The 16,420-nt window shown below is 43.8% G+C and overlaps 1 protein-coding gene across 1 annotated transcript in view; it reads right to left on the reverse strand.

The window, feature by feature from the left end:
• Nucleotides 1–16,420, reverse strand: part of LOC126419539 (dynein axonemal intermediate chain 7-like) — a 770,648-nt gene that overhangs the window by 726,627 nt on the left and 27,601 nt on the right. Inside the window, exons 2-3 of the mRNA XM_050086729.1 lie at nucleotides 15,247–15,290; nucleotides 14,997–15,079 (exon numbers count right to left, since the gene is read on the reverse strand). Of these exons, the coding sequence (XP_049942686.1) occupies nucleotides 14,997–15,079; nucleotides 15,247–15,249 (86 nt within the window). The 5' untranslated portion in view covers nucleotides 15,250–15,290. The remainder of the gene's footprint in view (nucleotides 1–14,996; nucleotides 15,080–15,246; nucleotides 15,291–16,420) is intronic.

The raw sequence follows: 16,420 nt of genomic DNA on the forward strand, positions 1-16,420 counted from the left end.
TTTGAGGGCTGTGTGCCATCGATAGGTTGTATCGAACCACAACTAACACCCTCTTTGGACTCTTATTGCTCTGCCAAGCCTCCATGTTAGTTTTTAGTTCTGTTCTGTATTTCAAACTGTGTACACGTTTATAACTAACTATGAAATGTATCTCTATGTGGAATTTAATGGGGATAGTTATTGCATTCGACTGATAATCGTATCCCATTCCCATACATGTAATTTATTTTTTCTATTACTCTTTCTGTGGAAGCTGCTTGGTAGAATTTTGCACAGAGCATGACTTACTCATAGCTAGCACTTGGTTTAAGAATCATGAAAGAAGGTTGCATATGTGGAAGAGGCCTGGAAACACAGATAGATTATATAATGGTAAGACAGTGATTTAGGAACCACAGTTTTAAATTGTAAGACATTTCCAGGGGCAGACGTAGACTCTGACCACAATTTATTGGTTATGAGCTGTAGATTAAAATGGGAGATACTGCAAAAAGGTAGGAATTTCAGGAGATGGATAAATTGAAAGAACCATAAGTAGTAGAAAGTTTCAGAGAGAGCATTAGGGAACAGTTGACAAAAACAGGGGAAAGAAATACAATAGAAGAAGAATGGGGAGCCCTGAGATGAAATAATGAAGGCAGCAGAGGTTTAACTAGGTAAGAAGATGAGAGCTGGTAGAAATCCTTGGGTAACAGAAGAGATATTGAATTTAATTGATGAAAGGAGAAAAATGAAGTAAGGGAAAAGTAATACGCGTCTCAAAAAACATGATTGACAGCAAGTGCAAAATGGCTAAGTAAGGGTGGCTACAGGACAGAAGTAAGGATGTAGAAGCATATAACACTAGGGGTAAGACAGATGCTGCCTACAGGAAAATTAAAGAGACCTTTGGAGAAAAGAGAACAACCTGTATGAATATCAAGAGCTCAGATGGAAAACCAGTCCTACATAAAGAAGGGAAAGCAGAAAGGTGGAAGGAGTATATCGAGTGTCTATACAAGGGCAATGTACTTGAGGGCAATATTAGAAAAATGGAAGAGGATGTAGATGAAGATGAAATGGAAGATGATATACTGTGCAAAGAATTTGGCAGAGCACTGAAAGACCTAAGTCAAAACAAGGCCCCGGGAGAGACACCATTGCATTAGAACCTTGGGAGAGCCAGCCATGACAAAACTCTTCCATCTGGTGAGCAAGATGTATATGAGACAGATGAAATACCTTCAGACTTCAAGAAGAATATAATAATTCCAGTCCCAAAGAAAGCAGGTGTTGACAGGTGTGAAAATTACTGAACTATCAGTTTAATGAGTCATGGTTGCAAAATACTAACACGAATTCTTTACGAATGAAAGGAAAAACTGGTAGAAGCCAACCTCGTGGAAGATCAATTTGGATTCCATAGAAATGTTGGAACATGCAAGGCAATACTCACCCTACAACTTATCTTAGAAGACAGGTTAAGAAAAGCCAAAACTACGTTTCTAGCATTTGTAGACTCAGAGAAAGCTTCTGACAATGTTGACTGGAATACTCTCTTTCAAATTCTGAAGGTGGCAGGTGTAAAATACAGGGAGTGAAAGCCTATTTATAATTTATATGGAAACCAGATGGCAGTTATAAGAGTCAAGGGGCATGAAAGGGAAGCAGTGGTTGATAACGGCGTGAGACAGGTTTGAAGCCTATTTATTCAATCTGTATATTGGCCATCAGTAAAGGAAACAAAAGAAAAATTTGGAGCAGGAATTAAAATCCATGGAGAAGAAATAAAAAGTTTGAGGTTTGCTGACAACACTGTAATCCTGTCAGACACAGCAAATGACCTGGAAGATTCGTTAGTTGGTGTAAAAGAGGGGGATGGATCAAACTTCTAGGTCATCGGTCCCTCATTCTGATTAAAATAATTCCACAAGGGTGGGAGTAAAATAATTGAGACATACAAAACACAGATGGAAGAATGGAAAAACCCACAAGAATAACAGAAGGGCAACAAACACTAAAATGGACAAAATCGGACAAGAAAACCACAGAGAGATGCAAGAAACATGTAGAAGAGATCAAAACAAGAGAGTAGATTACCATGGCTGGATGACCATGAGAATTAAAAGAAGGAGCCAGCTACTCTGCAACACATTAAAACCTCCATCCTAAAAGAACTAGGGTGGAGGACACAGTGGGACAAAGGGCATGCCCTAAAACTTAGAACAAATAATAAAACATACCCTCATGAATAAAACATAAAACTAAATATGCTGTTGAGGCATTGTCACCTAACACTGCAGGTAGGCTGCTGAGAAAGTTAAAAGTCCACTGCAGAGCACCTAACAGTTGGCAGTCAAGCAAGAGGTGGACAACTGTCATTTATGAGCCACTGCCACTGAGGTGGATCCTCACACAGGACGAGGTAACCATGCATTAGCCACATATGGCCAATGCACAGCCAGCAGAGGACAACTGATTCCGTGTGAGAGGACTGCATGGAAGACTTCCACACATCCATAGTCTCCTTAATGACATGCAGTTTGTTGTGTGTACTGTTATGCCATTCCGTCTCCCAAAGCCGAAAAACACTGTGGCGTAAGACAGAATGCAGGTCAGTTTCAGGGATGCCCATCTCCAGAAGCTGTTTCCACGAAGCATGTTTGGCCAGACTGTCAGCAAGTTTGTTGCCTGGGACTCCAATGTGTCCTGGGGTTCACACAAGCACCACTGAATGACAGGTCCGTTCCAGGGCATAGATGGACTCCTGAATGGACGCTACCAAATGGTGGCGAGGGTAGCACTGGTCGATAGCTTGTAGGCTGCTCAAGGAGACAATACACAGGAGCAATAACTCGCCAGAGCAGATGTCCTCAAGAGCACAATATATGGCCACCTGCTCTGCAGTGAAAATACTGCAGCCATCTGGCAAGGAGTGATGTCGAGAATCAAGAGGAAGTAATAGCGGAGAGCCATAGAGTTAACAGAGTCCTTAAGGCCATGCTAAAGGTCCAGAAGAATCTGTGGCCTAGGTGTACACCATGGAGTTGCACGTGAATGGACCTCAAGGAGAGGTGGTAACACGAAGGAATCCAGTTCAGACAGAAGGGACTGGTCATGAACCACAATTATAAACCTTCACCTGGGCCGCCGATGTGGGAGATGAACTGCCGTGGTTGGGAAAAGGAGATGGTAATTCAGATGTGCAGGAGAACTACAAATGTGTGCAACGTAACTGGCGAGCAATTGTGCATGCCTAACCATCAATGGAGGGACTCCGGCCTCAACCAGGACACTGGTCACTGGACTTGTTCTAAAAGCTCCTGTTGCTATGCGAACACCACCGTGGTGCACTGAGTTGAATAAATGCAACACTGAGGGCTCCGCCAAACCATAAACCAGACTCCCATAGTCAAGGTGGGATTGAACAAGAGCTCTGTAGAGCTGCAGCAGCGTAGAGCGATCTGCACCCCAGTTGGTGTTGCTCAGGCAGTGTAAGGCATTAAGGTGCTGCCAGCACTTCCGTTTAAGCTTAAGTCAATCAGGCTTCAAAAACCAGTCCCAAGAATTGATATGTCTCCACTACAGTGAGTGGATCGTCATTAAGGTAAAGTTCTGGTTCTGGATGAACGCTGCGACACCAACAGAAATGCATGTCACACGACTTTGCAGCCGAAAACTGGAAGCCGTGGGGTAGAGCCCATGACTGCACCTTGTGAATGGTTCTCTGTGGGCACCACTCAGCAACACCAGTATGGGACGAGCAGTATGTGTGCAACATAACTGGTGATCAATTGTGCATGCCTAACCATCAATGGAGTGACTCCGGCCTCAACCAGGACACTGGTCACGGGACTTGTTCTAAAAGTTCCTCTTGCTAGGCGAACGCCACAGTGGTGCACTGAGTTGAGTAAATGCAACACTGAGGGCTCCGCCAAACCATAAACCACACTCCCATAGTCAAGGTGGGATCCAATCTGCATACAGAGAAAGTGAGTCCAATGGCCCTACAGCTGCTGCTAGACTGTTAATAGCCACTAAAAATAGAGAGACACTCAATACGGAGCCTGCCATCCTCCTCAATATGGAAGGGGGCGGGGGGGGGGGGGGGGGGGGGACTATGGAGGCACCAACTTGGACATGGAAAGTACACAAATGAAGGAAGTTTTGGATAAAACTCGGGAGTGGGCCCCAGAGACCCTACTCATACAATGTAACAAGGATATGATGTCACCAGGTCATGTCGTATGCTTCTCATTAGTCAAAAAAGATGGCAACCAGATGTTGGCATCTGGAAAAGTCTGTTCAGATGGCAGACTCAAGCGACACAAGACTATCAGTGGTAGGGCGACCCTGGCAGAAGCTGCCCTGACATGGAGCCAGTAGACCATGTGACTCAAGGACCCAGCCCAACTGCCAACACACCATACATTCCAGCAGCTTACAAAGAAAGTTGGTGAGGCTGATGGGCTGGTAGCTATCCACTTCAAACGGGTTTTGACCAGCTTTGAGCACCAGATTGATGGTACATTCCTGCCATTGTGATGGAAAGAAGTAATTGGATGAGAGATGTTTGATCATCTGACTGTGGATCCGATCTGATCTGACCCAGGAACTGTGTGAGGACAATGTGCAAGGACGCTGAGGAGCTCCCACTCTGTAAATGGAGCATTATAGGGTTCACTGTTATGCTCAGTCAACGAGAGGGCTTTCCTTTCCATCTGCTCTTTGAGGGTGCAAAAGGCTGGGGGGTTGTTCTCTGACACAGAAGCACGAGCATAGTGCTCAGAAAATGCTCGCCAATTGCGTTTGCATCAGTAGACAACACACCATTGATGTTAATTCGAAGGACAACTGTTGGGGTCTGGTACCTAAGAAGTCATCTGATCTTCATTCAGACTTGGGAAGGTGACGTATGGCTCCCAATGGTTGGCACGTACCTCTCCCAAAACGTCTGTTTCTGGCTTATAAAAATAAACTGGCGAACACAGGCATGGAGGTGCTTAAAGGCTATTAGGTGCTCTAGGGAAGGGTGCCATTTATGTCGCCGTAGAGCTAGCCAACGGTCTTTAATTGGCTCAGTGACTTCCGGCAACCACCAAGGGACTGTCTTTTGCCAGGGGCACCCTAAAGAACGAAGGATCGTGTTTTCTGCGGCAGAAACAATTGTTGTAGTGACCTGCTCAATGACACCATCAGTGGCACCATGTGGGGGAGATTCAGCAGTGACTGCAGAGGTGAAGGCTTCCCAGTCTGCCTTGTTTAAAGCCCATCTGGGTAGGTGTCCATGGGCATGATATTGAGGGAGTGATAGGAAGATGGGGAAGTGGTCACTATCACACAGGTAGTCATGTGCTCATCAGTGGATAGATGGGAGAAGGCTAGGACTGCAAACTGAGAGATCAATGGTAGAATATGTGCCATGTGGCACACTGAAATATGTGGGGGCACCTGTACTTAAGAGGCAGAGGTCAAGTTGTTACTGTAAGTTTTCGACCTTCTACCTCGGCCATTAAGATTGGCGCCACCCCACAAGGGGTTACGTGAGTTAAAATCTCCCAAAAGTAGGAAAGGTTTAGGGAGTAGTTCAATCAGTGCACGCAATATCTTCAGGGGTACTGCACCATCTGGAGGAAGATATACTTTGCTGACAGTTGTTTCCTGCATTGTCCTTACCCTGACAGCCACAGCTTCAAGAGGGGTTTGAAGGGGCACAGGTTCACTACATACTGAGTTCAGCACATAGATGCAAACTCCACCTGACACTCTATCATAGTCACTACGGTTCTTGTAATATCCCTTATAGCCCTGGTGGGCAGGGGTCTGCATTGCTGGGAACCACGTTTCCTGGAGGGCAATGCAGAAAGCCGGTGTAAAGCTTAACAGTTGCCGTAGCTCAGCTAGGTGGCGGAAAAAACTGCCACAATTCCACTAGAGGATTACGTGATTATGAGACTAGGAAGGCATGAAACATTCAGTGAGGCATTCTACGCCTCAGGGTCACCTGCTGCCACCAGATGAGTACCTGTGCGATCAGTGTCCATTGTGTCTGAGGGCCCAGCGAGATCTAGGTCCTCAGCAGACGGCAGAATCTGTACCTCATCCTCAGACACAGAGCTTGTAGGTAGTGGTGGTGTGGGTGCCACCACAGTGCCTCAGTTCTTGGGGGTCTTTTTCCTTTTAGGTTTATCTCAATGCTCCTTAGGTTTGTCCGGCTGGGAGGGCTTCACTGATTCAGTCTCAGAGACTGGGGAGGACCTTGAAGCCCTATGACCAGCCTACCTGTGGTTGCTTCAGCCACTGGCGGGTGTCAGCCTTGCCACTGGTAGAAACCTGGGAAGGGAGTGGCCCAAGGAATCCTTTCCTGGCGAGAGGAGCTGAAGAAGACTTACACTTCTCCAGTTTAGAAGAAGTGGGGACTGGCGTCCTCGATGATTGCGGGGGTGGGTGGGTGGGGGGGGGGGGGGGCGGGTGTTTGCTACTGAAGTACATTCTGAAGTACATTGTGCAGGAGCAACAGGGAAGTGCCCCCCACCATCAAGGGGGCAGGTGGAGTCTGAGAGCCAACAGTAAGCAGTGGAACAGAAGATGGTAGAAGCACTGTCGTAGCGGCAGTAAAGGTTGACATCATATACACAGGGTGTAGCCTCTCATTTTTTCTTAGCCTCAGTGTAGGTCAGTCAAATGGTTCAAATGGCTCTAAGCCTTATGAGACTTAACATCTAAGGTCATCAGTCCCCTAGACTTAGAACTACTTAAACCTAACTAACCTAAGGACATCAAACATATCCATGCCTGAGGCATGATTCGAACCTGCAACCATAGCAGCAGTGCTGTTCCGGACTGAAGTGCCTAGAATCGCTTGGCCAGAGTGGCCGGCTGTAGGTCAGTCAGTCCAGGGTCTTGTATCCCGTTATTTTTCTTTCTTTCTGGAGAATCCTACAGTCTGGTGAGCAAGGCGAATGGTGTTCTTCACAGTTGACACAGATCGGAGGTGGGGCACAGGGAGTATTGGGATGTGAAGGATGTCACCAATTCCTACAGGTGATGCTGGAAGTACAGTGAGAAGACATATGGCCAAACTTTCAGCAGTTAAAGCACCGCATCGGGGTAGGAATATATGGCTTTACGTCACAGTGGTAGACCATCACCTTGACCCTCTCAGGTAATGTGTCACCCTCGAAGGCCAAGATGAAGGCACCAGTGGCAACCTGATTATCCCTTGGACCCAGGTGGACACACTGGGTAAAATGGACACCTTTTCACTCTAAATTGGTGTGCAGCTCATTGGCAGACTGCAAAAGAAGGTTCCTGTGAAATATGATACCCTGGACCATATGTAAGCTCTTATGGGGCATGATGGAAACAGAAACACCCCCCCCCCCCCTCCCCCTCAGCTTGTCCAGGCGAGTAGTGCCTGTGACTCGGCAGAGGATGCTGTTACGATCAAGACCAACACTGACTGCATTTTGGACAAGTCCTCCACCTCCCCAAACTTGTCCACTAAATGGTCCACAAAAAATTGAGGTTTCATTGACAAGAAAGATACCCTATCAACTCTCATACATACGAGGTACTGGGGTGAATAAGCTTTGCTGCCATCCTTAGCCTGGCATTCCTCCCATGGTGTGGCCAGGGGGAGGTGGGGGAGGAGTGATTTGGGGTCATATTTCTTAGAATTTAAATTAGACCTTGACCGCTTAGAGACTGCTGGTGTCTGACCACTAGCAAGAGATGACGTACTACACTTCATGGCGTGGCATCTGCCCTGATGCCACCCACTCCGACCAAGGGCCCTCCCCATGGGTGCCCCCAGCTGCAGCAAAGGCCACCTGGCAGGATGGCCATTTCCAGGACTCCTGATGCCCAGGTGATGGGCATCTACTCCTTGGTTTACATGGGGAGTTAATGGCGCACGCATCAGCAGAGTGATACCTGTGTGGTCAGGGGGCTACAACCAATAGGGTACATGGTGGCCCCACCAAAACAGACTGGCTACCATGTTGGAGATCAGGCACAAACGAGCTAAGAAGTCAATTATCGTTGACAGTGCAGAAAGCGATACTGCACAGAGGATGGAGGAAAACGCACCCAGGACGGTGATGTCACCCAACAGTTGGAGAATGAGTGGGAGTGCAGATCTATGTCAATGAAGGATCAGAGAGGTCTCAGCGCATGATGGACACTATGCTCCATGTAAGGTGCCCTTCCCCAATTGGCTCGTTCTTCAGAAAAATTTTGAAAAATGGAGGTCAAATCCTACAGGGTACCACATAAAGGCCAAAACATGTGAGACTCCTTTTAGTCACCTCTTACAACAGGCATGAATAGCTCGGACCTATTCTAACACCCGGACCCGCAGGGGGCAGGGGGAGGGAGAGGTGGTGGAAGGAGGAAGGGGGGGGGGGGGGGGGGACCTGGAAGAGCACCTGAACAGAATGGACTCTGTCTTGAAAGATGGATATAAGACGAGCATCAACAAAAGCAAAGGGAGGATAATGGAATGTAGTCGAATTAAATCAGATGATGCTAAGGGAATTATATTAGGAAGTGAGACACTTAAAGTAGTAAATGAGTTTTGCTATTTGGGGAGCAAAATAATTGATGATGGTCAAAGTAGAAAGGATATAAAATGTAGGCTGGCTATGGTAAGGAAAGCATTTCTGATGAAGAGAAACTTGTGCAAGCTTCTTCATCTCCTAGTACCTACTGCAACCTACATCCTTCTGAATCTGCTTAGTGTATTCATCTCTTGGCCTCCCTCTATGATTTTTATGCTCCATGCTGCCCTCCAGGACTAAATTGATGATCCCTCGATGCCTCAGAATATGTCCTACCAACCAATCCCTTCTTTTAGTCAAGTTGTACCATAAACTCCTCTTCTCCCCAATTCTATTCAATACCTCCTCATTAGTATGTGATCTACCCATCCAATCCTCAGCATTCTTCTGTAGCATCACATTTTGAAAGATTCTATTCTCTTCTTGTCCAAACTATTTATTGTCCATGTTTCACTTCCATATATGGCTACACTCCATACAAATACTTTCAGAAACAAATTTCTTTTCCTCAGAATTGGTTTTCCTTGCCATTGCCAGTCAACATTTTATATCCTTTCTACTTCAACCATCATCAGTTATTTTGCTCCCCAAATAGCAAAATTCCCTTACTACTTTAAGTGTCTCATTTCCTAATCTAATTCCCTCAGCATCACCTGACTTAATTCGGCTACATTCCATGATCCTCATTTTGCTTTTGTTGATGTTCATCTTATATCCTCCTTTCAAGACACTGCCCATTCCGTTCAACAGCTCTTCCAAGTCCTTGGCTGTCTCTGACAGAATTACAATGTCATCGGCAAAGCTCAAAGTTTTTATTTCTTCTCCATGGATTTTAATATCTACTCCGGAGTTTTCTTTTGTTTCCGTTACTGCTATACAGACTGAATAACATTGGGGAGAGGCTACGACCCTGTCTGCTGGCCAAAGTGGCCGAGCGGTTCTGGGCACTACAGTCTGGAACCGCGCGACCGCTACAGTCACAGGTTCGAATCCTGCCTCTGGCATGGATGTCTGTGATGTCCTTAGGTTAGTTAGGTTTAAGTAGTTCTAAGTTTGAGGGGACTGATGACCTCAGCAGATAAGTCCCATAGTGCTCAGAGCCATTTGAACCATTTGAACCCTGTCTCACTGCCTTCCCAGCAACTGCTTCCCTTTCGTGTCCCTCGACTCTTATAACTGCCATCTGGTTTCTGTACAAATTGTAAATAGCCTTTTGCTCCCTGTATTTTACACCTGACACCTTCAGAATTTGAAAGAGAGTATTCCAGTCAACATTGTCAAAAGCTTTCTCTAAGTCTACAAATGCTAGAAACGTAGGTTTGCCTTTCCTTAATCTATTTTCTAAGATAAGTTGTAGGGTCAGTACTGTGTCACATGTTCCAACATTTCTGCGGACTCCAAACTGATCTTCACCGAGGTCGGATTCCACCAGCTTTTCCATTCGTCTGCAAAGAATTCGCGTTAGTATTTTGCAGCTGTGACTTATTAAACTGATAGTTCAGTAATTTTCACATCTGTCAACACCTGCTTTCTTTCGCATTGGAATTATTATATTCTTCTTGAAGTCTGAGGGTATTTCGCCTGTCTCATACATCTTGCCCACCAGATAGTAGAGTTTTGTCCGGATTGGCTCTCCTAAGGCTGTCAGTAGTTCTAACGGAATGTTGTCTACTCCCGGGGCCTTGTTTCGACTTAGATATTTCACTTTTCTGTCAAACTCTTCACGCAGTATTATATCTCCCATTTCATCTTTATCTACCTCCTCTTCCATTTCCATAATATTGTCCTCAAGAACATCGCCTCTGTATAGACCCTCTATATACTCCTTCCACCTTTCTGCTTTCCCTTCTTTGCTTAGAACTGGGTTTCCATCTGAGCTCTTCATATTCATACAAGTGGTTCTCTTTTCTCCAAATGTCTCTTTAATTTTCCTTTAGGCAGTATCTATCTTAGCCCTAGTGAGATAAGCCTCTACATCCTTACATTTGTCCTCTAGCCATCCCTGCTTAGCCATTTTGCACTTCCTGTCGATCTCATTTTTGAGACATTAGTATTCCTTTTTGCCTGCTTCATTTACTACATTTTTATATTTTCTCCTTTCATCAATTAAATTCAATATTTCTTCTGTTACCCAAGGATTTCTACTAGCCCTCACCGTTTTACCTACTTGATCATCTGCTGCCTTCACTATTTCATCCCTCAAAGCTGCCCATTCTTCTTCTACTGTGTTTCTTTCCCCCATTCCTGTCAATTGTTCCCTCATGCTCTCCCTTACATTCCCACCTTTTTGCAATTTCGTCAGTTTTAATATACGGATCATAACCAATAGATTGTGGTCTGAGTCCAGAGCTGCCCCTGGAAATGTCTTGCAATTTAAAACCTGGTTCCTAAATCTCTGTCTTACCATTATATAATCTATCTAAAACCTTCTAGTATCTCCAGGCTTCTTCCATGTATACAACCTTGAACCAAGTGTTAGCTATGATTAAGTTATGCTCTATGCAAAATTCTACCAGGCAGCTTCCTCTTTCCTTTATTTACCCCCATTCCATATTCATCTACTACATTTCCTTCTCTCCCATTTTCTACTTTCGAATTTCAGTCACCAATGACTATTAAATTTTCATCTCCCTTCACTATCTGAATAATTTCTTTTATCTCATCATACACTTCATCAATTTCTTCATCTTCTGCAGAGTTAGTTGGCATATAAACTTGTACTACTGTAGTAGGCATGGGCTTCGTGTCTATCTTGGCCACAATAATGTGTTCACTATGCTGTTTGTAGTAGCTTACCTGCCCTTTATTCATTATTAAACCTACTTATGCATTACCCCTATTTGATTTTGTGTTTATAACCATGTATTCAGCTGACCAAAAGTCTTGTTCCTCCTGCCACCGAACTTCACTAATTCCCACTATATCTAACTTTAACCTATCCATTTCCCTTTTTAAATTTTCTAACCTACCTGCCTGGTTAAGGGATCTGACATTCCATGCTCCGATCCGTAGAACTCCAGTTTTCTATCTCCTGATAATGACATCCTGTTGAGTAGTCCCCGCCCGGAGATCCGAATGGGGGACTATTTTACCTCTGGAATATTTGACCCAAGAGGAGGCCATCATCATTTAACCATATAGTAAAGCTGTATGCCCTCGGGAAAAATTACGGCTGTAGTTTCACCTTGCTTTCAGCCGTTCGCAGTACCAGCACAGCAAGGCCGTTTCAGTTAGTGTTACAAGGCCAGATCAGTCAATCATCCAGAGTGTTGCCCCTGCAACTACTGAAAAGGCTACTGACCCTCTTCAGGGACCACACATTTGTCTGGCCTCTCAACGGATACCCCTCAATTGTAGTTGCACCTATGGTACAGCTATTTGTATTTCTGAGACACGCAAGACTCCCCACCAATGGCAAGGTCCATGGTTCATGGGAGGGTTGATTTTCATACAAAAGGAATAAGAATGTCATTCTAAACACATAAATTTTTTTTAAAATGATAAATCTGTAAATAAGTATGATGAGGGTAAAATCAGGACTGTCAGACTATGCTTCTTATTATGTACTATCAACCTATATTTTTGTTTAAAGGTTAAGGTAACTCAAGGCCAGCCAAAGACAATACCAATGCGAGCAGAGCAGTGCACAGTGTGAGTGTTATCATGTTCCTGATGGTGTTACCCTGGTGAACCTTATCTGTAAAAGACAAAGCCTGATTCAATTCAGTTTGGACTTCACTCAGAAATATACAGTTACGATAAATTGCACTGTTCTCAGTACCACGTTGCACATATACCTCTTGTTGTGAATAATCTCTGTCATTTGTGGGTGTGGATTGCCTTTTAAAAAAGTGGTGAAGATATGGGACCCGCAAAGTGTGAAAATCAGAATCTGAACAATTTTTTAAATAGTTGAGAGTGTGGGTTTTAGCCATGGAACTATTGTGACACTGGGCCCATGCAGGCTGTCCTGAGCAGCCTGGGAGTGTTTATATCAGCCACCTTTGTAATTCTGCAGCTGTGTGTTCCATTAATGCAGGCTGGCATAACGTTCTGAAATTAGACATTCTATCGTCAGCACTGTAAAGGACTGTTTCATTCTGTGGCACCGAGTAGCATTTCCACAGCCAAATACGTGATGGAAACCAAGCTGATGTAATAAAATCCCTGGTAAATGCAAGTATACACAGAGGTGCCAAAAGTCATGGGATAGTGATATACACATATACAGATGGTGGTAATACCACATACAAAAGGTATAAAAGGTTAGTGCTTTGGAGGAGCTGTCATTTGTGCTCCAGTGATACGTGTGAAAAGGTTTCCGGCATGATTACAGCCACACGATGGGAGTTAACAGACTTTGAATTCAGAATGTTGCGTGCGACATTCCATTTCAGAAGTTGTTAGGGAATTAAGTACTCAAAGGCACACAATGCCAAGAGTGCACTGAGAACACCAAATTTCAGACATTATCTCTCAAAACTGATGACACAGTCACCAATGGCCTTCATTTAACAACCGAGAGCAGCAACATTTGTCAGAGTTGTCAGTGCTAAAAGACAAGCAACACTGCATGAAATAACTGCAGAAATCAATGTGGTACCTAAGATGAACATGTCCGTTAAGACATTGTACTGAAATTTGGCGTTAACGGGCTACAGCAGCAGATGGCTGACATGAGCGCCTCCGCTAACAGCGTGACATTGACAGTGGCACCTCTCTTGGACTTGTGGCCATATCGACTGGACCCTAGGAGACTGTAGAACCTTGACCTTGTCAGATGAGATCCAATTTCAACTGGTAAGAGCTGATGGTAGGGTTGAAGTGTGGCACCAAAGGCTGGTGGTGGCTCCATAATGGTGTGGGCTGTGTTTATGTGGTATGGCCTGGGTCCTCTGGATGTTCAGCTACTTGCAGACCATTTGCAGCCATTCATGGACATCACATTCCCAAAGATGGAATTTTTATGGATGACATTGCGCCACGTAACAAGGTAACAATAGTTCAGATCTAACTTTTGAAGAACACTCTGGAAATTCAAGCCACCCATGATCACCCTACATGACTGCCGTTCAACATTTATGGGACATAATCAAGTGGTCAGTTTGTGCACAATATTCTGCCCTGACAACACTTCCACAATTATGGATGGCTAAGAAGACAGCATGGCTCAATATTTCTGCAGGGGTCTTCCAACAACTTGTTAAGTCCATGCCACATAGAGTTGCTGCACTACATCAGGCAAAAGGAAGTCTGACATGACATTAGGAAGTATCCCATGACTTCTGTAACCTCACTGTAGATGCTCCCTGTTCAGCCATTAGCTCCATTTCAACAGTGCTGTGCATCTGATTGGCACCGTCTCCATCCAAGTCATCAGCCAAGCAGCTACAGCTCCACTAAGGAGCATCATTAATTATGTACAGCAGCTGGTCGTTGGTCTATGAGGCACAGGTAGTCCTGATCGTTGCAGGTTTCAAACATGGTCCACTATTGGATGCCCTTGTCTATTGCTTGAGCCAGTCCCTGAGGCTCCTGGTTTCAACTTGGGCATCTGCACATTCAAGCCGGCCGCTGGTGGCCAAGCGGTTATAGGCGCTTCAGTCCGCAACTGCGCGACTGCTACGGTTGCAGGTTCGAATCCTGCCTTGGGCATGGATGTGTGTGATGTCCTTAAGTTAGTTAGGCTTAAGTATTTCTAAGTTCTAGGGGACTGATGACCTCAGATGTTAAGTCCCATAGTGTTCAGAGCCATTTTGCACATTCGAGCCAGCTGCCTTGGGCCTCATGCAGTGCATGCCAACTAATGGCTGCTGCACTATGGAGCTGACACCTGGCTTGCTTCAGGAAGGCCACCATTGTTGCATGCTTCTGTTATGCTGCCACAAAATTCCGCTACCTCAGTGCACTTACTTACTGCTTGATAGCCACAACTGGCTCCTCCACCACAGGCAATGCCAAATGCAACATTCACGGCATCATGCTGTTATTTTGTTGATGATAAGTAATTTTATCCCCTTTTACTTCATGAATTCCTAAATTCAAGTTTCTATTTTACTTTCAAAGTTACAATCAACAATGGAAATCCAGGCTGGATATCTCTCAACAGCTGGAACCACCAAAAAAATTATACATAATGTAAATTTTTCAATAACAGATTTTAAGCCATGAGTACATCCTATTGAGTGGCACAAATATACCAAAATTTTAAAAATAAAATAATAAATCAAACAAAAACTGTTCTGACAGGGAATGACAATGACTTACGAAACATTATTACTGTATAGCAGAAAGCTCAATAAAAACAAATAATTACACAAAAACGAATGATATGTTACCCAACAATAGAGGCAAAAATTTGATTTACAATCATATGCATATATTCTAGACTTCTAAAATGGACATGGTAACATAGAATACGATTTTTGGGACATGACAAAGAACTGTCTTATTTACCTTTCTTTCTCTGCTTCCTGTTTCTTTTTATCAGCCATTTCCAGTGCCAACATCTTCTTCTGCTTTTTTGACAATTTGGGAGGCTAGATGTGAAAAACACATTATTAAGCCAGCTTCTAAACAGTTTCTCAGTAAATATACTTGTGAATATTAGAATATTTATAGCCTCTTATATGATATTTCAGGTCCAATCATTTAGCAAAAATATATACAAGTTCAAATATTAAAAATACTCATTATGTCTACCCACCATTTTGAAATTAGAACTTCACTTGGATGTTGTTAAGCAGATATCTGTAACATTTGAATCAAACATGAGCATCCAATGATAAAACAACCAATTTTACAATCAATAAATGAATCATAGAGTATAAAACTTACAAATATAAATATAAATCCAGTAAGCTTATGAACAAATGGAATTCAAATAACAACAATGTAGGAAAAGATAGATTGCTACTTACCATAAAGATGGCATGCTCAGTTGCAGACAGTTACACATTAGCTTACAGTCACAGCCTTTGACAGAAAAAAAAGAGAAATGCACACAAGCAAGCACACCTCACACACCCAGGCCTGTCAATGCCAACAGCTTAGATCAAATTCTTAGAATATTGATTAGTAGATTGCTTCATCATAACAGCACCACAAGCTACAGACAGTCACTGCCAGACCAGTGACAGATGAAAGCTGTCAGCATAGACACACACTCAAAGTTTCCATCTGCCACCACTGCTTCAAGCTTACTTACATCAGTCCACTCTGTAATCATCATCTAAAATGACAGCTCTGATTTGGTTTCTTACCTAACAGAACTACTAATCAGAACTGTGGTATCAAAGTTTATAGTCAATTGAACATTCAGATTTGATTATCATTCTGTATTGTATCAGGTGATGATAGCTATAGTGTTCAGTGGCAATAACAAATACATAGTGACATTCCTGTGGATATGGGCTGTTTCCAAGTTGAGTATTTTAGATTGTTCAAATTTTAATAAGAAAAGCTAATATTCTGTGTGTGATGTAGTACACTCAACTTCCCCCAGAAGTAAATCTAGGCTAGCTATGACACACTGGTGATGGTAATGGTTGCTTTTGTATTCCAGCGTGTTATCCTATCTGCCATATATTTCACATAGCGACGAAAAGGTTCCCACGCTTGACACAAATGCTTTGAGTACCACTAGAAATGGTGTCAGTAATACTTGAACTGTTTCGTCTGCAAATAAAGTGCACAAAATTCCAGTATTTGGCATATGCTGTTTGCCAGCAGCTTTTCGTGATGTAACAAAGAGTGTTTCTTTCACGTGCCATATTCTAGACAGTGCAAACATTTTTGGGTCATGCTTGCTTGATTTGTTAAACTTCTGGATACAAGACGACATGTTACAAATCAGTGTTTCAGTGCCTCATACTAATGTT

This window comes from Schistocerca serialis, chromosome 9 (assembly GCF_023864345.2).
Source record: "Schistocerca serialis cubense isolate TAMUIC-IGC-003099 chromosome 9, iqSchSeri2.2, whole genome shotgun sequence".
NCBI classification, from domain to species: Eukaryota; Metazoa; Arthropoda; class Insecta; order Orthoptera; family Acrididae; genus Schistocerca; species Schistocerca serialis.